The sequence below is a fragment of the Hippoglossus hippoglossus genome, chromosome 3 (assembly GCF_009819705.1).
Source record: "Hippoglossus hippoglossus isolate fHipHip1 chromosome 3, fHipHip1.pri, whole genome shotgun sequence".
NCBI lineage: Eukaryota > Metazoa > Chordata > Actinopteri > Pleuronectiformes > Pleuronectidae > Hippoglossus > Hippoglossus hippoglossus.
The window spans coordinates 29,356,216-29,379,996 of record NC_047153.1 but is presented as its reverse complement, the minus strand read 5'-3'; the positions used below and the strand labels follow the sequence as shown (position 1 = coordinate 29,379,996).

Here is a 23,781-nt window from a genome sequence, read left to right as displayed (position 1 = left end):
TGATGTATAGCATTACAGTCTCTGCAATAGAATGCTGAATAAGAAATTCATTGTCTGCAGCTTCCAAATAATGTATGTTACTCCATGATAATTTAAAACTAGGACAAACATGATATCACAAGGTACTAAAACAATTACAATATCAAATCATACTGTATTTATATAGTTGCAATACAAGATACAATTAAAATACAGCAATAGAATAAAATGCAACAATACAACAATACAATGAGAAATAAAATAAAATAAAATGTTGATTGGTACTCCACTATGATTGCCTCCACACTGGCTCCCTGTTAGTTTTCAAATAGATTTATACCTATTATTACTAAAATATTATTATTATATATTATATTATATTGGGAATGTTTGATTAGCTTTTAGTTAACCGTTTTTATTTATTTTTATTTTCCTTTTTACTCATTGTTACTGCTTAATATTCATATTGCAATGTCCTTTTAGTCAACTGCTCTGTCTTTCATTTACATTTTTTGGTTTTACTTCTAGTTGCAAAGCACTTTGTAACATTGTTGAAAAAAGTGTTATATGAATTAGGTTTCGCATTATTATTATTACATATGCTGCTGCATTCTGAATGATCTGTAGCTTGTTTATAGATTCCTTAGGTATAAAGAGAGCATTCCAGAAATCAAGCCTGCTGGTGATGAAAGTCTCTCTCGATATCTGACAGGGAGAGAAACAAAGGTGATAACAGACAGTTTCATTGAAATTACTGATGTACGAATCAAAATTTGAATCATGGTCCAAAAGTGGCCCAAAACATTTTTGTCATCATTCATGTTTTTGATGATATTTCCCGGTGGCAGCATGCAGGGACTGAGCAACACCAAGTACCAAACTCACAAAATGGATGGTGGATGGTGACACAACAACTAGATTGATTAGATCTACAATATAACCTCCTCACATATTCTACCATTACTGACAATACCTCTATCATTACAAATGTCATTACTGCTCCCTTCATCTCTGACATTTCCTCATGCACAAACACATTAAACATTGATACTCCTCTCAATTTATTTTGTTGATGTTCTCAGTTACACGCGACAGCTATTGCCCCTCTGTCTGTCCTGGGAGAGGGATCCCTCACATGTGTCTCTCTCTCTGAGGTTTTTACGTTTCTTTCCCCTGTTAATAATAATAAATACAATTTGATTGATTGACAACACTCACACTGCTTTCATGTTTGATGCAGTAGAGTCACAGGGTAGCAGCTAGAGGTTAATACTAATTTGTCTGGATGGACCTCAGTTCTGTTTAACTGTGATATGATTTAATTTATCAGTAGCTGCTGCTCGAGAGAAAAGCCATACAGCTTATACACATTATTTCGTAATTACACCCACCTTTTCAGAGGTGTTACCTTTTTATATACGGTCTATGGGTGTTACACTAGATTTACACATTACTAATGTGAAACTATAGAGGCCTTTAATCTCACCACGATGATAAAATATCATTCACCTAAACAAAATGTTTTTTTTAGAAAGTATAACCCTGTGTGTCTTAAAATATTGTTGATTTTGTTTATTATTTATATTTCTTTATTTGTATGACTAGTGCCGTGGTCATTCTAAACCTGCCTGTTTGGATGGACTGTATTTTTGGTCTGAGTTAATGCTACAGTTCTACAATATACTGTCACTTTTTATTGCTCGTGTGCAGGATTTTGTGTGGAGATATTATAAACAGTCTATGGTGATTGAAGTTAGAAACTTTGTGTTCATCCCACCTCTTTTATCTGCAATGAGGATTTTATGTTCAATGTTTTTCATAAAATGAAACTAAATTTTATTACTGTTCATGTACATGGTTTATATTTAAGTTTGAATGATTTACTAAACTGCTGTAATTCTTTCAAACATTGCATGTTGGCTCTTTCAGACTTCTGACAGAATCTTCGGACCCAAGTTCACAACACTGCAAAATAAAAGCTCTGTAATTCAGCTCAATATAAAGGAAGTGATTCTACGAATGTTGTTGCCATGACAGAGATTAGCACCCATCAATGGTCAATCTGTCTGTCTCAGCCTGATATGATAGAATAAAAATGATCAAGCTATCAAAATGATCAGGCGGTGATTTTGACCCCTGGTTTGACCCAGTTGTTGACCGCTATTGAGGTTTATCCAGTGATGTAGAAGAAGACATGTCCAACTTGGTCCACAGTCTGAAGGCACTATAACCAACCCCCACTGATGGCTACAGATGGCTCCTTGTCTGTTTATTCAAATTGTATTAATATTGAACGTATCAAGTATCAAAATCACACCAAATTCGGCACTGCACTTCCCTGGGCCATTACCAGTACACAGGCCTAGTGTAAAGCCGATAAGTTGGATGGTCATTAATAGTTAGTTAGTCAGACGTTTTGATATTTTGTGGGTGAGGCATTATTATGAGCTGTTGTCATGCGTGTGATTTCTCTGCTATGAAAGTCACAGGACTTTTGTGGCTAATAACGGCTTATGATTAGTGCTGCGGTGTCTATGGCTACACCCAATGAGCGTTAGGCACACTGCAGACTCACGTCAGCTGGCCACACTATCTCATTTTGGTGGACGGTAAAACAATACTAATGGATCTGTAATGAAGTGAAGTGAATTTAAGTAATGTCCACTCTCCATTCATGTGAGTCACTGCTGAGTCTTTGCTATTGTTAGAGATGACTGCTGGTGATAAGAGAACAAAAGATCTGAACACACCTTGTATACTTTCAAGCTTTTATCGCTTGAGTCAAAATATGACAAAGCAAAGCAAACACTCCAATTATATTTAATTGTTTCCTATTGTTTGCCTTCCCTTGTGTTTTGTGAAGCACTTTGTAACTGTGTTTTGCAAGGTTCCATTTAAATAAAGTTTATAACTAATTATAAATAAAGCAAATTGTTATTATTATTACTGGTCAATGTGATTGTGTTTCTTATAGTATGAGGTCTTTTTCCTTTATTTTGCATTACATTAACCATGCTTTGTGACCCTGTGATCACAAAGCATGGTTAATGTATTACAAAACAAATATATAAAACAAACAGTAATATTTAGGGATATATTTTGGGAGAACCACAAAATGTAAAATATAAATACAGTTTTTGTTAAATGATAATCAAACCCATAATTTTGGATTTTATCACATAAATTAAGTATTTGAAACTGCATTTGTGCAGAAAAATTCATTTTATTTTCATAAAAAAATAAACATTATGACAAAGATACGGTTTGTGAATAAGTTATATATTATAGTTTATTTAATGTTATATTTTGTTGGACCATATTTCTACTTCATTGCTGTATTATGAATGTAAACAAAAAGTTATGCATCAACAACACATCAGAAGTAACAAGAGAAAAAACACCAATATATATCATCATTGACCTTCAGGAGCCTATTTGTGTGCATCACAGACGTGAGGTGAGCGTCTCTTTTCACGCTCAGTAACCTTCATACCAGGTGCGAGTGAAGGAATGGGCCACAGCCAAAGGGCAGGACCAGCCGTCATGAATCACCATGTAAAGCTAAGAGGAGGCCACTCCCTCACCTGCCGCACAAAGAGCTCAACCCACGGTATAAAGACCTGGACCTCCCTCCCATCAGCCTCAGTGTTCCTGTGGAGAAACAAATGGCTATGACGAACAAGTGGTTGCTATGGCTGACCCTGTCTGCCATCGCCGCCGCTTGGCACAGCGGTACATGCATTACACTCCATTAGGAAGCCTGGGAAATACAACACATTGGACAGATCAACAATTTAATTGTTCAAATATTGCTAGAGTAAAGTGTTTTAATGGTGTTTTATATTTGATCATTGATTACTGAACAAATGTTTTTATTTCTTTCAACAGAGGCAAAGTCTGCGGTGAACATGTTCTCTTCCATGTCCCAGATGTCTGGAAAAATAAAAGGTGAGCTTGTTGCTGTAACTGTGAACTATTTCAAATTGTGAGCATTCCATCACATTAACACAAAGATCTTACTTAGTCTTTGTGGCATCACGTCCTGATTTTTCTTTCTAGGTGTGAGTCCCATCCACAATGGCCAGGTTTGCAGTACATGGGGAAACTTCCACTTCAAGGCCTTTGATGGGGACGTTTTCCAGTTGCCCTCCACCTGCAACTACGTCCTGACCTCTTCATGCAGGAGCAGCTACAGCGACTTCAACATCCAGATAAGAAGAGAGGAGATTAAAGGCCATCCCCTCATCAAGCACATCATGATGAAGCTGGACGGTTCAATGGTGGAGCTCTCAAATGGTTCAGTGGTCGTTGATGGGAAAGAGTGAGTTAAAAAGCCCTAAACACTGTGTCTGCATAAATTAATGCATCAGACTGGATGGTAAATATTTGATAATATATCATAATCTATTCAATTGGAAAAAAAACAACAGCATGTTATCTGATAAATCTGTTAAGTAGTTTATTAAATCTTGTTATTATTTGGAATATTGGAAACAAACATCTTTATGCTTTGGGATATTTGATTCATCCTGATCTTGAGAACTGCCTCAAGCCTGAAGTGATAATAATTAGAACAGTATAGTCAGAAACTCAAGTACATTTCTCCAAAGAATATGGATGTCTACTACCACTCAATGCATTTATACCTTTCCACACAGTTACTGTAGATACAAATAATAGATCCACACACTCTCCCTTTGGCTCTTTGAACAAAAGTTAGAAAACACCTAAGATCCAAAATAATCTGTGTTTCTTCTTTTTTCTTCTTCCTGCAGAGCCAGTTTACCGTTCAGTCACTCAGGAGTGTTTATTGAAAAAACTCCCACCTACATCAAAATCAAAGCAAATTTGGGATTGTTTGCTACCTGGAACGAGGAGGACTCTTTTCTGGTAGGATTATTGGACTGCACAGAAATAACTCTTTATGTGTACAAACAGATCAGTCACAGCATTTAAACCATATGCCTGATATTATGGAAATCTGTATTTATAAAGCACTTTTCTAATCAACAACTAGTCTTATAAACAACTCGTTGCTTCTATGTGCAGCACATTTTTTATTGATACAAAGCCATCAGGGAGAGTTTGGGGTTCAGTGTCTGGTCCAAGGGCACTTCAGCATGCAGACTAGATGAGCCGAGTTTATCAACCCTCTGGTTAGTGGACAACCCGCTCTACCTCCTTGGCCACAACTGTTGTAGGTCTCCCCCATGCCTGAACCTTTGAGGCAGGACTCTACTAGATGAACTGTGGCTCTCTCTCAGACACCATCTTATGGTGAGGCCTTGAATGAATCAAACTTGTTTTTCCAGCTCATCTCACAGACAATTGGTTGGATTGAGAACTGCGAAATCTGAAGGCCAAGTCACCTTGAAGTCTATTGTCATGTTCCCCAAACCATTCCTTCAAACCATCAGTTCTTGCAGAGTGACAGGACCCAGGGGATACATCACATGTCAAAGTAACATCCACATAAATACCAGAATCCAAGGTTTCCCAGCAGAACTTTGCCCAGAGCTTCGCATTACCTCAGCGGGCTTTCTTTCTTCCCATGGAGCACCCAGCTGCCATTTCTTCCCCTGCTAAAGGCTGCACATGGACCCAGCCGTGTATACAATGTAAAAGAAAACATGATTCATCAGACAGGGTCTCCTTCTTCCACTGCTTCATCGTCCAGTTCTGATGCTCATGTGCATATTGTAGATGCTGTTGGCAGTGGACAGGGGTCGGATGGGGACTCTGACCAGTACATGGCAACACGGCACCATTGGCAACAGTCCGTGATGCATTGTGTTCTTGCAGCCTTCTGTCATATAGCCATGATTTTTTCTTCAGTAGCTCTCCTGTGTGACTCGATCACACCAGCCAGCCATTGCTCCCTGTGCACATCAGGTGCCCAGGACCTTGTTGCTGGTTCACTGGCTGTGCTTCCTTGGACCAGTTTTGGTCGAGACTGACCACTGTACACCAGGAACATTCCACAAGATACATCCTTTTGGAGATGCTCTGACCCAGCTGTCCAACCGACACATCTAGCTTCTTGTCGACTTGCTCAGATCATTGCTCATCTATCCTGCTTCCAACGCAACAACTTAAAGAAATGACTGCTCACACTTAACAGGTGCCATTGTAAGATCAACTAATCAGCAGTTTTATTTTTGCGGGTTTCTGTTTGTTTGCGTGTGTGTATCTGTGTTAGTATTATTTATTTTTAATTTTATTTGTGTATGTTTTAATCTGTACTGGTGTGTGTGTGTGGTTTTGTCCTCTCAGGTGGAGCTAGATGAGAAATACAGGAACCAAACGTGTGGTCTCTGTGGAGACTTTAATGGGCTCCAGCTATACAACGAGTTCTACAGTCACGGTACGCTGTGACACATTTGAACATGTTGGCCAGTGTAGTCGTGTCCACAGACTTTAACTGTGATATTCTCCTGACAGGTGTACAAATTTCCCATGTGGATTTTGCCAACTTCTGGAAAATGGACGGTCCAACTGAGAGCTGCTCCGACTACACACAGGAACCAATAAAGAGCTGCAAGGACATGGTGAGAAAAAAAAAATATATATATATATGGAAATCAAGTCATTCTACACAAAACTACACTTTTATCACTGTTGTACCATGGCCAGTATCTTATTTATTTGAATGACTTGAACAACAACATTGTTAGTATATCAGCTGAAGAGTTCTCTCAAGAGTGGCTCATAGTTTTAGTTTTCAGTTACTTTACAGGTTTATCCCTGGACAATATGTTCAACCTTTTGTCACAATTTTGACTGTGGCAGATGTGTTTAATCTTGCACCTTCATTGTTTGCCTCCTCTGTGTCCATCCCTGTCTGTCTGCCTATCCATCCGTCTGTCCTGCAGAAACCTCTGTGTGAGCAAATCCTCACGGGGCCGGCCTTCAACAGCTGTCACAGTCTGCTGGATGTTGACGCCTTCACCTCTGCCTGCACCACTGACCTCTGCCAATGCGGCAACAGCACAGATGAACATGCAGACCCTTTCTGCCTGTGTAACACTGTGTCAGAGTTCTCCAGACAGTGCGTCCATGCTGGTGGCAAGCCCCACAACTGGAGGTCCCAAGAGCTCTGCTGTGAGTGCACTCATCACACACACACACACACACACACACACACACACACACACACACACACACAAACAAATACTCTGATTGCACTGTCAGTTAATAGTGATTGTACATCACGCATATTTCAAACAACGCAATCCAAAATGTTGCTCAGTATAAAAGCGACACAACCTGAACGTTCCAAGCCTAAAATGCTGCATCTTGGGTTTGAATATCACATCCACATATTACATTTTTAAAATATAGATATAAAACACTGTATATTTTTGTACTATTGTTCTTTTTATTATATCTCACATTCACTTCCTTAGCTAGCAGCTCATTAATGGAATGAGCTGCTAGCTAATAGCTAGCAGCTCATTAATGGAACACTGAGGTCAGAAAGTGTGAACTGATTCATGAGGTCAACCCCAGCCCTGCTCAAAGCTGAGGAGAGGATACTTCAGACATGTGGGCAGGTCGTTTAAGGGCAGGAACAAGGCTGCAGCCATGTGAATGTTATCTGAGAGGTTATGTAAGTCAAGTGGTGAGAAAGAATCTGGTGTATTCACAGGGAAGTTATGTCCTCTCAATATGGAGCACAAGGAGTGTGGAAGTCCCTGTGCTGATACCTGCTCCAACCCAGAGGCCAGCCACACCTGTGACAACCACTGTATCGATGGATGCTTCTGCCCCGCAGGTACAGCAGAGTGACACACACACACACACACACACACACACACTCACAGACACAAACACACTCAATGTGCTTTAACAAAGTAATGCATTGATCACTTTCAGGCATGGTGCTGGATGATTTAAACAACAAAGGTTGTGTTCCACTGAGCAAGTGCTCCTGCAGCTACAACAACAAGATCTACGGACCTGGAGAGTCCTACTCCAGTAACTGCAAAAAATGGTATGATATACAATATGCATGTGTGTGTGTGTGTGTGTGTGTGTGTGTGTGTGTGTGTGTGTGTGTGTGTGTGTGTGTGTGTGTGTGTGTGTGTGTGTGTGTGTGTGTGTGTGTGTGTGTGTGTGTGTTTTAAAGGCCTTATAGACTGTATGTCCAGGGTAGTGCCACCTAGTTTTGGCAAATGATTGCATATTAATTATTTCTAACTTTTCACTAGCAGTTAAGATTAAACTATGTTGTGCTGACAGTGTTTGTGAGAGTGGTGAGTGGACGTGTGCGGAGGAGAACTGCCCAGGAACCTGCTCTGTGGAGGGAGGAGCTCACGTCAACACCTTTGATGGAAAAGACTACACCTTCCATGGGGACTGCTCCTACATTCTGGCTAAGGTAGTATTCACACACAAACACACACATACACAAGCCTAAACAGCTAAAATCGTCATAGGCAGATGGTTGCATAAAGAGATGTAAATATTAAAATCAAGAGAGCGGAGGTATGTTTGTCATCTCTGTACCATCCCATATATTTAATCACTTCATTTAGATATTGAAAAAGGCAAAGGGATTGACCACATTTATTGAGAGGGCTATAACAACTAATACAACTAAATTAAACCTAATTTAGATTAGGTGGCACGGTGGTTAGCACTGTTCTCTCCTTGTTTGTGTGGGTTTTCTCTGGCTTCCTCCCACAGTCCAAAGACATGCAGATTGGGGTTAGGTTAACCGTCTAAGTTGACTGTAGGTGTTATTGTGAGTGTGAAATGTTGTTTGTCTCTGTATGTTGACCCTGTCAGCTGGGATTGACTCAAGCTCCCCCTAAGACCCTTAAGTGATAAGCAGTATAGATAATGGATGGATTTACGGTAGTATTGTGTATTATTAAATAAGAGGAAGTTAATAATATGAGCTGTTTGTGTTTGTGTTCAACAATGAAACAAATTAGTCAAAGGAATAGTAAATTGTTTTACTTTGCACTACTAGGCTAATTGAAAAAAGTGAAATACAGAGGAAGCACATACTTCATAAATATTACCCACTTTTCTTCTGGTCATAATCCTCTCCCTACCTCCTCCCACACACAGCTGTAATACAACAGTCCTCCTCTCTTCCAATAGCATTGAAATTTAAAGCAAGAAGAACCCACTTTAATGGCATTTGGTTTCCTTTGCACTCTGCAGAGCAGACATATTGTTTGAGTTCAGAAGTTGAACAGCAGCTTTTTATCTGTTCAGGACTGCAATGGAACCCAGTTTGTGGTACAGGGAGAACTGGCACAGTGCGGACTTACTGACAGTGAAACCTGCCTCAAGTCTGTTACTCTAGGACTGTCCGGAGCGACCAATGTGAGTATGACACACACACACACACACACACACACACACACACACACACACACACACACACACACACACACACACACACACACACACACACACACACACAACTGTATCTTTGTGAGGTTACTATTTATTTTTTTTGTTGAAAACGAAGAAGCTGTACATTTATTATTTTATTTTATACTTGAATATAATAATAAGGTCCAAGTCCAAATACAATATTACTGAGTGCCAAAATATTTTTGTTCCTATATACAATATATTCAGCATGATTTATATCACTGAAGGAAAACCTGACATTGTGTTTTGTTTGATTTGTTTGGGACCCACCATTGTAAAAAGCATACAAAAGGGATGAATGTTGAAAATGTAAGTCAGTGTATTTTTTAAGTTATCCTGCAATCTTGTAAGAAGGTCGAGTTGGATCACTCATCAGTTAATGTCATGTTTACATGAATTATATTTATCAAAGTTGTGTATTGTTGCATGACTTGTTTGTTTTGTTGTTTTTAATCCCTGAAGACAGACCCAAAATATGAATATTTTAATAACATTTTCCTTTCATATAAAGGTGATCACCATCCAGCCCAGTGGCAAGGTCTTTGTGAACGGCATCTACGCTCAGTTACCATTTTCTGCTGGTGAGAGACTCCTCTGATCTGTAATCACCCCCGACATGTTTAAATAACACACAGCATCACTTAGTCTGGTGTATATATAGTTTAGTTATTTGATTCTTTAAAGTAAAACAACTCGTGAGAACACTAAATCTGCCACACAGTGGTTGGAGCTGTCATTATAATTCTGTTTATGTCCTGCTTGTTTACTCACACACACTGTACAAAACTAAAGTCACTGGGTGGTGCAGGGTCCTGCTAGGGACAGAGATGACATGATGATACAGGGCGTTAGTGTGTGTCCTATTAGTGTTTACTCTCCAGGAAAAGTCATTTCTATGGTAAAATACATATTTTGATAATAATTGTAATGAAATTCATTTACAATCATATTTTTCCTGTTTCTACAGTATCTGATTCCAATAACCATCCAGTGGCTGTTTCTACACAGTTGTCCCAAACAGCTTGATCATTTTTAATCCAGATATAATGAGAGCATGAAGGAAACAATATTTCGAATATCTAATATTCTCTAACTGCAAATTGTATTTCTCACTAGCCAAATTGGCAGATGCATATGGCAGTCTTCCACCCTTATAACAGACGCTGTCCCTTTCTCTGTACCTGTAGTCGGAATCTCGGCCTTCAGAGCATCTTCTTTCTACCTGCTGGTCCAGACGTCTGTCGGCATTCTGCTGGAAGTGCAGCTTCAGCCAATCATGCAGCTCTACATTAGAGTGGGCAGTGACTACAGGGACAAGACCTGTGGTATGTGCATCAAAACAATCAGAATGTGCTCTCAGACTGGAAACACCCTACAGAAATGAGTGATATTCTTTAATGAATCCTGTTTGTGCATATGTATAAATGAAAAAGGAAAAACACAAGACAAGTAACACAAGCAGCTCCTTCAGCCTTTAAAGTTTGTATTACAACATAAGTAGCAACAGATATATCCATTAGAGGAAGAAATAGCAAGACTTAAGGAAGGCATAAATGCACATTCTCTACTTCTAAGATAAATGCAATCAAGAGTGGGTGTAAAGACAGAAAGGATTGTGACATAGGTTATTCAACCTGTAGAGCTGGTTCCCTTAATATATTCATTCAGTATTTATTTTCTCCACAAGGTCAGAGGAGCTTATTTACTGTTATAACCTTAGACTATGTGTTCATCAGTTTAATATAAAAGTCTTATTTATGGTGGCAGTTACATTTGGAAACTTTGATCTTATTAGTTGAATTCATTACTCCCTCTGTGTTGTGATGAACAAAACTATTTTATGAGGACGTACATCTCTAAATATCCTAATATGCAGGTCTATATGCTTCCTTTTACATTCAGACCATAGTTGATGTGGTGCGATATATATATATATATATATATATATATATATATATATATATATATATATATATATATATATATACAGATATCAGCCTCATTTTCATCTTTAATGATCATGATCTGTGGTATCAGAGCTGCAAGTAATTGATGCTGTTTCTACTGTTGTTGCTTTACATTAAATGGTTTCAATGCCAAATCGGCTTATTGCTTTTATTGTGAAGAAGTTCATTGGAATGTAATGTGTTGACCACTGAGTTAGCAGAGCTTCTTTGATGGTTCAGGTGAACAATTTTACTGTTTTATGTATTTACATTTATAAACTTTTTTAAATCACTCTGTGCTTTAGTAGGAAAGAAGAGGAATCTTCGACAGAAAGGCATAACAATTATGAAGCTGTAGTGACTTGATCACAATAATTTAATTGTATCGTAAAATGAAGGCTTAGGTGATGTTGTTAACATGATAGTGTCTGCCTGCAGGTCTGTGTGGGAACTTCAACAATAACCAAGCTGACGACTTCCTGAAGCTCAGTGGTGTTCCAGAATCCACAGCAGCTGGATTTGTCAACAGCTGGAAGACACATGGCAGTTGTAGAGATATTAAGAGGAGCTTTGACAACCCCTGCAGTCTTAGTCTGGACAATGGTAGGTCTGACTCTTTTTGATTGTCTGTGAGCACGTTGGTTTCATCCGGATTGACTTATTTTGGTCTTGTGTGTCGCTGACAGAAAAGTACGCTGTGCACTGGTGCTCCATGCTGAGTGATCCTCAGGGAGTGTTTGCCCCATGCCACCAAGAGATCAGTCCTGACTCTTACAAAGAGGTCAATTCTCACAGCTACGACTTTTACTCATGTCTGTCTTCTTCAACCAGACCAGTCTCCTCACACTGCTCTTTCTTTATTTTGTCCCCTCACAGAACTGCATGTATGACAGCTGTAACTGTGAGAAAAGCGAGGAGTGCATGTGTGCTGCAGTCTCTTCTTATGTGCATGCCTGTGCATCTGCAGGGATCCAGATCAATGGCTGGAGGAAGACCATCTGTGGTGAGTAGTGGGGAGCGATGAACTGACCTATAGGGCGGCATGATTCTGGTTGAAAGGAGAATCACTGTTTGTTTTTCCACTCATAACTGATCTCACAATTCTTTCCTTTATAGCATGTCACACCAGATAGCCCTTGAGAAGTTTTCTTCTGTTCTTCAAACCTCTGTTAAAGCAGTTTGATTATGACTACTACTAGGGTTCCTGTCTTAATTTCATAAATGTTGAAACATTCACTAAGTTATAATATCAAAAGCAAGCAGGAGTTGAACCAGCAACCAGAGAATTAAATTAAATTCCTCTAAACACTGGACCACTGCTGTAATCTATGATTACTGGCAGTAAGAAAAGCACTGAAAGTACTCTGAAAGTCCACTAGAGAGCAGCATGATACCATTGGTGATCAAAGGGCTCCTGTTTCCATCTTGTTATCTCTCACACACAGATACACACAGATACACACAGATACACACACACACACACACACACACACACACACACACACACACACACACACACACACAGATACACACCCACCCACACACAAACAGTATGTTTATACATAAAAACACTCCACAGTGGCAGATTTTACACCAAATTTGTCTTGTTGAATCTGCAGCACATACCAGTGCCGACTAAATCAGAGACACAGGGCCACATTTTGATAACAAAAGTGTACAGGAAAGTGTTGAGTGGTAGTCTAAATTTGCATCTGATGTTGATATTGATAGAAGTAAACACATAAGAATCATCTCCTGTAGGAAATCATGCTGTTGCCTTGGTCCTGCAGGGTGGCCCCACATGAACCCACAAGTACAAATAAAATGCTGCTGTGGCACTATACCAAAAAGGCTTTGTTTTTCACTGATCCTGTGGTTTGTCCTCCTCAGGGAAATATGCCAGCTCCTGCCCGAGCAGCATGGTCTACTCCTACAACATCACGGCCAGCAGTCGCACCTGCCGCTGCCTCAGCACCACAGATCTCAGCTGCCACCTCTCCTTCCCACCCATCGACGGCTGTATCTGTGCAGAGGGAACCTACCTGGATGACTCTGGGAAGTGTGTCCCATCTAAGGCCTGTCCCTGTTACGACAAAGGCTCTGTGGTGTCTCCTGGAGAGGTGGTCAACAAGGATGGAGTCATGTGGTATGAAAATTACATATTTCACAAGTTTTTGGCAGATTAGCAAAAAGAGCAAGTTCAGGAAGTGTCAGTGACAGACATAGTGATGAAATTACAACATTGGTCAAACAAATTTCACATAACTGCGTGATGATGGTTCCGCATTGGCGCGAAACGTTTCTTCATTTTTTTCTCATCATCCAGAGGTATTCACAGGTAGTGTTTTAACCAGATTTACTGACGTTACAGAACCCTTCAGTGATCTTCTTTTTATCAGAAAAGCATCTGCTGACAAATCTAGCGGCTTTAGAAAAACCTTTTGGCTCTGAGTCAAGTGATCAATGTGGAAGTGACTTCTGTTAAAAATATCATCTTAATGGTTCATGTTTCAGTCACTATTTCATTCTACAGAAAGAGAAAGATGTGCAAATAAGAGCAGCTTTGATGTGAATTATATCGTATATGTGAACACAGAGAGGAGGAGAGAAGAAAACAGATAAAAGGCTGAAAGCTGCTGACACTAGCCTGAAAACTGACTTGATGAGGGACTTTTTGAGCAGATTTAGGCTAATTTGCATTGAAAATGGTTGTTTTTATAGCGGTTGCACAATAGCTTTGTATAACCTCAAATTCCCACATTGGCCACACATGGTCGAACCGCACACAAAGCTTGTTTATTGTGCTACTGGTAGCCTTAGAGCCCCAGTCCCTAATGTATTTTAGCAGTAAAATGTGGAGTAGAGACTTGTATATAATTAAAGAGTTTGTCTCATTTAATTGATCATAATAAAAATGACTGAATCTCTGTCCCTGTAGTTCAAAGACCTGTTGGGGTTTTAAACAGTGTGTTGTAAGGTTATGTTTGTGTATTAACATATATGTATATTTGTTGTAATTTTTACACTAGCACCTGTAAGAAGGGCAAACTCAGCTGCATTGGAGAAATACAATCAGGTAAGTTACATGACACAGAATCACCTGATAAGTAGCCGCCTAAAGGTGAGAGCTACTTTACTTCCTGACAGTGACTTATCTAACAGAGTAACACTGTGCTTAGTACAGCTGTAAGCAGTTAGGCCTACTGGAAAAGTGTCTATGATGGCTATTCATTGGACTCATTTTCATGTCAAAGATTATTGTAGTTGCCTTAATAATATTTTTAAAAGCCAATTAATCAAGCATAAAAGTTCAATCAGTTCCGTCAATCAGGAAAACAGAGGTGATGTCAGGTTAAATATAACCTGACAAGTAAAATTCACTTTAGAAATACAGTAAAGTAATTTCAGACTTGTCTTTTCTCAGGAACCTGTGCTCCTCCCATGGCGTTCTTCAACTGCTCTGCTAATGGTCCCGCTGCAAAAGGAACTGAGTGTGAGATGAGCTGCAACACATTAGACATGGCCTGTGTGAGTCACCTGTTCCCCAACATAAAGGATTTATTTACATGCGAACACAGATAAATAGTTTCTACTGGTTGTTCAACATTGTCTCTGCTGGAGCAGAAATGAAAGCTGACTGTGGACTGTACATTTTAACTTTCCTTTCCAGATGACCACAGGGTGTGTCTCTGGCTGCATGTGTCCACCTGGGTTGGTATCTGATGGTAAAGGACGCTGCATCAAGCCAGAGGCCTGTCTCTGTGATCACAATGGGATCTCCTACCAGCCTGGAGAGACCACCAGGGTGGACTGCAACACCTGGTAAGTGAATCACAAGTAGATTGAGACACTGAAGCTAGAAACACGTGACAGGTTTCCCCCTGTGACATGTTAACACAAAAAGGCCTTTTATAATCGTGATTCCATCTGTTGTGTATCTGCTCACAGCACTTGTAAAGACAGAAAGTGGATCTGTACAACCAATCAGTGTGATGGGACTTGCTCTGTGTATGGTGCTGGACACTACATGACCTTTGATCAGAAGCGCTTCACCTTTGATGGCAGCTGTGAATACGTTCTCACTCAGGTATGACTGTGCCAGAAAAACTGCTGAAAAACAGAAAGATGGAAGTATGAAGAATGAGCTGTCACTAAAGGGGATTAGTATGTTGAACATAATCAAAAATCCAGATCTAGTGAATTTAATTTAAATTTGGTTTCATAAGGAGACTGTTGGGCCTTGGCAGACGTATGCACTCTACAAAGTGCCCATGTAGATTTATATTAATTTTATTCAAATGAAAATGAAATATAAGGGTGAATATCAGGAATAAAGAGATAATATACTTATTTGTGTGTGTGCGTGTGTGGGTGTCCCCTTCCTCAGGACTACTGTGGCAGCGCTCAGAGTAATGGAACTTTCAGGGTGATCACTGAGAATGTTCCGTGTGGAACCACAGGAACCACCTGCTCTAAGACCATCAAGATCTTTCTGGAGGTAAACAATCAATAAGAAAAAAAAAACTGCTGGCACAATGATAGAATAAATCAATATAGCTTGACTTAAATAAACGTATGTGACATATGTAGAAGTGTAGATTCTTGAAGATGTTTAGATTTACAGTATATACATATACATATTTACTCTGACTGTCTATGCATGTCTTCCTGAAGCTCGGGTCCTCAACCATAGGCCTGGGACTGTAAGGTTCTCTGTTCCTTGGACTTTGCACTTCTGGTCATCTCCACGTGTTCAAGTTGTTCTTTCAGCCCCTGGAACTTCTCGACATTCATCTTGGGCTCCTTCCTGTTCCTGTTACTGTCAGCTGGGATTGCCACATAGCACTTGCGCTGTCTTCTGCTCCTTGTCATCCGACCCATATGTCTTGTTGGTTAGCCAGCTATTGGTTATCCCACAGGATCGTAGCTCTGTTGTTCTCCGCCACTTTCAGATGTGGGTCCCATCAGCACTTAGGCTTTCCCGATGTTCCTGTACACATTCCCATGCAGCCACTTGGTTATGTCTCTCAGGTGCATTGTCACAACTTGCATTTTACACCCTGCTACTGTGTGCTGGACAGTCTCAGTGGTATCTTTGCACAGCTTGCCCCTTGAGTCTCCTGTGGCAGCCTCCATTGATTTAGTTCTTCGGAGTTCTTGAGCCGCCTCTGTGATGTCCTTCAGACTGGCCTTGATGTCACCCACTTCCTCCATCTGTCAACAGTGTTTCCCAATATTTATCTAGACTATGGCTGCCCGCCATATTCTAATTTGTCCCGCCACAGTTTCATAATAAATCGAAAAATGTTTAATGTCTTATCATAATAATGTGGAGCCTGCACCTTTTTTGCAACTCTAGCTTTTTTTTTCTCCTATACTCCTCATAATATCATATGACATCTCTAACTTGGTGTGCAGCGCTATTTGCTGCACTACTTCCTGCGTGCGCTGTCGCGCTACTGCAAGCTACCTTATTTGAGAACTTCTCTTTTACACTTTAGTTTGTGTACCAGTCATTCAGAATCTGTTGCATGTGAGAATGACCTTAGTGCACTTGCACGCTCATTACCGCCATAGATCGTCTATTTTCCCCTCCTCCTCATCATTTTCTGTCTTCTGTAGCCTGACCCACGCTCTTGACTGTCATCCTGGGGTAAGGGCATCTTCCCTATGTATTCATGGATGCTCTTTGTTTGACCTTGGATTGTGGTACTCTACTATGCCCTTTTTTCGCCCTTCCTCCTTTCTTTGTCTGAGGAGTCTCAGGGTGCTGAACTTTGGGTGGAAACCTCCATGCAATTTGATTTTTGTGTCTTGACCTTGGAGGCATCTATCTTCTCCTGTGGCCTGCTTACTATTCCAAGTGGGTAACAGATGACTAAACAGGCTTACAGGTTGAGACATTGGGTCTTATTCCTATCATTGAGCTGGCTTCTCAGCACCTGTCTTACCCTGTGGAGGTGTTTAGTTTTGACTGATCTTGTGTTCTCATGTGGGACACCCAGATACTTGTAGTATCATACTTGTACCCGTATGTATTATCCTCTATGTTATCCGCCCTTATTGTAACTTCAGCCCTTCAGTCCTGGTCACATCCTACTGCTTTATACTTTATGTATTATGTAATACATAATATGTTACTACTTGATGTTACTGTTGCCTGGGAATCGCTACATCTATCACAACTGCCTTTGTCTGCTGTTTGTTGACCACCACGACGTCCAGTAGGTTAGACATCACCAGTTTATCAGTCTGGATCTGGAAGTTATAGCCCATACTCGGCACGGATGTTCCGGTACAGCCACTCCCTGTCTGCATCTTACACCTACTACTTACACAAGTTATTGTGTTGATTTAATTCTACAAGGATAACATGTCTCATCAAGCTACACTAAATAACCTATAATTACAAATGAAAAACATGTGTTTATAAATTTGGGTAAGTTATTAAAACATATACTTACTAAAGTATTAACATCCTTTGCCATTAAACCTGTGAGACACACACACACACACACACACACACACACACACACACACACACACACACACACACACACATGTGTGTGTGTGTGTGTGTTAGTGAGGACTCATTGGCATAATGCATTCCCTAGCCCCTTACCCTAACCCTAACCATCCAAACTAAATGCCTAACGCTAACCCTAACACTTAACCTAACCTAAACATAGTTCTTACCCTAACCCTAAAACTTAGCCCCCAAACAGTCTATTAAAGGGGGGTCACAAAGTGAGGAGCGGCCAAAAGGTCCTCACTTTCCCAAAATGTCCTCACTTTCCCAAAATGTCCTCACTCCGTAGGTTGTAGACTCAAACTGGTCCTCACAAAGATAGCTGTACAAAAGCACACAGACTCACACACACACACACTTACCATAATCCTTTCCTTCTCTTTTGTGCAGAGTGCAGAACTGATTCTAACAGAAGGAAACTACAGGTTGCTTTCAAGTGGAAATGAAGAGGCACCTCCATTCCGTTATAGCACTATGGGTAACTACCTCGTAATTGAAGCCAACAATGGACTCATTCTCATGTGGGACAGGAAAACCACCTTGTTCATCAAGCTCAGCCCAAAATATAAGGTAACCCTGGTGTAAATGAAGGCTCTGGTCGAAATGTGAAAAAACATGAGCTTTGTTTGTGTTTAACAACATGAGATAAGGAGCCCTTCTTTTTTCAGGGTCGGGTGTGTGGGCTTTGTGGCAGCTATGACAACAATGCAAATAACGACTTCACTACAAGGTGCCATGCAACGGTTGTCAGCCCACTGGTGTTTGGCAACAGCTGGAAGGATTTACCAAGCTGCCCTGATGCTCAGAGCATTAACAGCCCCTGCACAGACAACCCATACAGACAGTCGTGGGCCCAGAAACAGTGCAGCATCATACAGAGTGATGTCTTCTCCACCTGCCATTCTATTGTAAGTTGTTGTTTAACTTAAGTTTGTTGATAAGTTTTTCTTCTGTTTTAGTCCTGCAAGTAGCAGGGTCTAATGATGCACATGTCAGCCAGTTTTTCAGTTCTGTCCCTCCAACACAGATCACTCTGTGCAGCTCTCAATCTGACTGCAGAAATTTCATGTGAACACCCATGGTGCTCAGAGAAGGATCCTAAAAAGACATTTACTTTACATTCAGCGCCACTTTCAAGTTTTCATGTATAATAATAATAATAATATTAATAATATTAATATTAATAATGATAATAATGATAATAATAATAATAATAATAATAACCATGTTAGACTAAGCTTTTCTCTTTGCACCTTCAGGCCAAATGCTCCACTCTATTAAACAGATAAGCTAATAGGGAGGTTGACATAACGCATGACTGTACTTGCACATGGTTCTGTTTTATGCTACATTAGATATTATCATAAATAGATGTCCTCACTCATTTATCAGCACACACATTCTAGGTGGAAAATGTATTTAATGCAACACTGTAGATAAAAATCAATCACCAAGACAAAATCCAACAAGTAAAAGTACTAGGTAGAGGTAATACTGGACAACAAGGCACTTCTAGTGTTTAATCTTTACATATTTGTGGTGTTTTATTTAATTTAATATACTGTTGGGCAATTTTATCCTTAACATTGTGTCATTTAATCTGCGCATATCATATGTTCTGTACAAAAATTTAGATTTGTAACGTAATTAGTTATTATACCATGTCTGGTGCATGAACGCACCAAAAGAGCACCGTCCATTGAATATGCTCATATTTTGGTGAATGGTCAAATAAAGGGATCAGTTTGCAACTGCTGAAGGTGACAATCGCTTACTCTCGCCGGACTAAACGACGCTGCCGTTTTACGACAGCGTAAAGTGACAGGTTTAATTTCTGCCAAACAAAATCTTACACCATTAGAGTGAATTTCCCCTATGAAATCATGCAATTGTAGCACATAATCTTTGGCAATCCATAGCACAATTTATCTGAGCCACATTTTATTCTAACACTAAAGAAGGCTTTGCACCCCCATGTGGCGGAAAAGGTGCATAGGAGAGCGACGAGTAGATCAAAAACTATGAAAAGAGCTCCCGCACATTGTCCAATTTGCAATCAGTGATCAATTAGGCTGCAACATATCGGTACTAGACCTTCATCAGGCAAATATCTTGTGCTAATGAGAAGCCATTCTAAATAGGGAGTGGCCACAGGTCAGCCACCCAATCACATTCCTAATAAACGGGTAAAACTGCAGAGATGTATTTATGGCAAGTACAAAATTACCAGTACAAGTGCAATCTGTGGATGCTGGGCTTGTGTTATAAGCATAAAGTAGCATGTTCATTGGTACCTGCTTTGTGTGTTTGTTCAATGTGCATTGTGTTTGAATTGTGTTTGGTTTGGGGGAAAATTGCTGTCATGGGCGCTTAGCTGAGCTTCCACATGTTAAAAAAAGGTATGGCATGTCCATACTTTCAAAACTTGATTTTGAATGTGACCTTGTTGATGTGGGTTCCAAGAGAACTGTGTAAATTGTGAATGATGAACATGAACCAGTTCCTTTTATTCTTTATGAACTGAACTTTGATCCAACTCTGTGTGAACTTGCACAACACTGACTAAACATGCTACATACAGTAAATGCAGTAGAATAAAAACTAGATTATTTGCATGTCAACAAACGGAAGTGCTACCTTTCCTCCATTTTGTGTTGTAGAGTTGCTCTTTACTAAACACTAAACTGAACTCACCAAATGTATCAACACACACTGCAGGTGGATCCTACTCCATACTATGAAGCATGTGTGTTCGACTCATGTGCTTGTGACACTGGTGGAGACTGCGAGTGTTTCTGCACTGCTGTGGCTGCTTATGCTGAATCGTGTAATCAAGCTGGTGTCTGTCTACGATGGAGAACCCCTAAAATCTGCCGTAAGTAATCAGGATGAGAGGTTTCTTGGTGAGCTAATTTTAATTTAGAATTATGTCTATTTTAGATAATTTCACATAACACATAAGTAGCTAAATAATCACATCAAAATAATTGTCATGAAAATGTCAATGTTGTGATTTCTTACTAAAGTACCATGTCTGTCAAGTACAAAGGTAAATATAAAGCTATGTACACCAACACATCTAGGTCATCAGATCCAGCCTGACACATGCGCAAACTGGATTCGTTGTTTCTCTTTTTCAGCTCTCTTCTGTGATTACTACAATCCCCCTGGTGAATGTGAATGGCACTACATGCCTTGTGGATCTCCTTGTATGAAAACCTGCCGGAACCCTTCAGGCAGATGCTCCACACAGATACCTCCTCTTGAAGGTACAGGATAAGGATTTTATAACTTGACCTCATCTGTTAATGAAATTTAAATAAGGATTATCAAGATCGACAATTGACGACATCAATACATTTTACCGTTACATATAATAATTTCCTTAATAATATCAATCATTCCACCACAATTGAATGGGTAAATGAAATTCTAACCCCTTTCAAAGGGTGGTATTCCTGGTTTTAAAAAATGCCATAAAGTACCCTCTCTTGCAATGTATGAATAGATGTTGTTTTTTTCAATTAGGTTGCTATCCCAAGTGTCCCACTGCTCAGTCATACTTTGATGAGGATACAATGACATGTGTCGTAAAAGAACAATGTGGCTGCTATGATAAAGAGGGGAAACACTATGATAACGGTGAAAAAGTGCCAACAACCAAAAACTGTTATACATGGTAGGTTTTGCATATCTTGCATGTGCTAATCGATGTAATGTAATGTTGTGGGAGGTTCAAATACAAATTAAACAAAAGAATCTAATCTGACTATTAATTTTATGTTTTTCTCTCTTTAAGTACATGCAGTTCAATGACCATCAAATGTCGTTACGATAATGAAGGTAAGCAAAGATTTGGAGTGATCATTGGTTTAAAAAAAGCGTATGTGAGGTGAAAATGTCAATTAAAGATCTTCTCTTTTTACAGCCTGTAGTTGCACATATCATGGAAACAAATATCCCTCTGGCAGAACAATCTATAACACAACAGATGGACATGGTAACTGCATGACAGCAGTATGTGGTAGAAATGGCACCATTGACAAGGAGTCTTACCCATGCCCAGTACCAGCCATAACTACACAATTGCCCACTGTGACTTCAACTACAACTAGCCAGTCTCCAACCACGTTTGTTTTTACATCAACCACACCAGGTATGTATGGTCAAGGTAAACATTTTGGAATTTAAGACATACAGTAATCAGCTATATAATGCAAGATTTACTACTTAATCATTGTCCGTTTTATGTGTGTTTACAGAACCAGTTACAGTCACTTGTAATCCTTGTGTATGGTCGCCATGGTATGATTCCAGCTTCCCCACACTGGGAACTCCAGGAGGAGACGACGAAACTTATGAAAAGATTAGAAGGGCTGGACACAAGATATGTGATAAGCCAAGTCAAATCAAATGCAGAGCTGAAAAATTTCCTAATGTCACAATTGACAATGTGGGACAGATTGTGGAATGTAATATAGCTAAGGGGCTGATGTGCAGAAATGAAGACCAGTCGGGGCCATTGGCCTTGTGCTTTAACTACCAAGTCAGAGTTCTGTGTTGTGATTATAGTGCATGTCCAACAAAGCCTACTCCATCACCAATACATCCAACCTCACCTGCAAATCCCACAACAAAACATGTTACAGGAACACCTTGTCAGGAAACATTATGCTTCTGGTCAAATTGGATAAACTCGGACTACCCTGACTATGGTCCTCAGGGTGGGGACAATGAAACCATCAAACATATCATCCAGAAAGGATATAACATCTGTGAGAATCCAGTGGCAGTGGAGTGTCGGGGTGTGCACTATGAATCAACCCCCCTTGAGAAATTAGGACAAAACATAACTTGCAATAACAAAGTAGGCCTCCTGTGTAAGAACAGCTTACAATATCCCCCCATATGTTTAAATTATGAAATAAAAGTAAAATGTTGCAAGACAGTACAATGCGACACAACGCTGAATCCAACAAGCACTACTTTCACAGCCTTACCAACTGTATCATCATCTACTACAACTAAAATGCCCCTAAAGACAACTAAAAAAACTACAACTCATCGACCTAAAACTACTACTTTAACCACAACACCTACTACCACAACTGAAACCACAACAACCGAGAAACCTACAACTACTACTACATCCACCCCAACGACCACAACTGAAACAAGAACAACCCAGACACGTACAACAACTACTACGACCACCACCCCGACCACTACAACTGAAACAACAACTCAGCCACCAACAAGAACTACTACGACCACCACCCCGACCTCTACAACTGAAACAACAACTCGGCCAATTACAACTACTACTGCAACCACCACCCCTACCACTACAACTGAAACAACAACTCAGCCACCAACAACTACTACTACGACCACCACCCCTACTACTACAACTGAAACAACAACTCGGCCAATTACAACAACTACTTCAACCTCCACTGAAACAACTACCACCACCAGGGCACCTACAGCTGGACCATGCCCTGGGGGACATGATATGAAATGTGTTTGGTCAAATTGGATCAATCTTGGTGAGCCCACACCAGGCCCTAGTGGTGGGGATGATGAATCCATCCAGAAAGTAATCTCTGCTGGTTATCACATTTGCTCAGCTCCAGAAGAAGTCCAGTGCAGAGCCATCATTTACCCCCATCTTGCCATCTCCAATGTGGGACAAGCTGTGACTTGCAATAAGAATGTGGGTCTTATATGCAACAACAAACAACAAGGACTTCAGAAAGAGTGTTTTGATTATGAGATTAAATTCAAATGTTGTGAGTGTCCAACACCTTCTACTGTAAAACCAAGTACTATACCTGCTACTACTTCAACCGCAACACCTACTACCACAACTGCAACAACAACTCAGCCACCAACAACTACTACTACGACCACAACCCCTACCACTACAACTGA

The 23,781-nt window shown here is 40.0% G+C and overlaps 1 protein-coding gene across 1 annotated transcript; it reads left to right on the top strand.

Moving 5' to 3' along the window:
• Window positions 1–3,650: 3,650 nt before the first annotated feature.
• Window positions 3,651–23,781, top strand: LOC117759378 (mucin-5B-like). Its single transcript, XM_034581461.1, has 31 exons — window positions 3,651–3,711; window positions 3,868–3,927; window positions 4,039–4,300; window positions 4,755–4,869; window positions 6,253–6,343; window positions 6,421–6,527; window positions 6,852–7,080; window positions 7,628–7,753; window positions 7,855–7,972; window positions 8,221–8,359; window positions 9,208–9,318; window positions 9,884–9,953; window positions 10,560–10,697; window positions 11,757–11,921; window positions 12,005–12,099; window positions 12,195–12,321; window positions 13,209–13,464; window positions 14,348–14,394; window positions 14,743–14,846; window positions 14,989–15,140; window positions 15,267–15,405; window positions 15,706–15,816; window positions 18,238–18,417; window positions 18,516–18,755; window positions 20,566–20,722; window positions 20,988–21,116; window positions 21,376–21,526; window positions 21,647–21,690; window positions 21,776–22,003; window positions 22,110–22,852; window positions 23,674–23,781. Exons 1-31 carry the CDS (start codon window positions 3,651–3,653, stop codon window positions 23,779–23,781), a joined length of 4,803 nt encoding a protein of 1,600 aa, XP_034437352.1.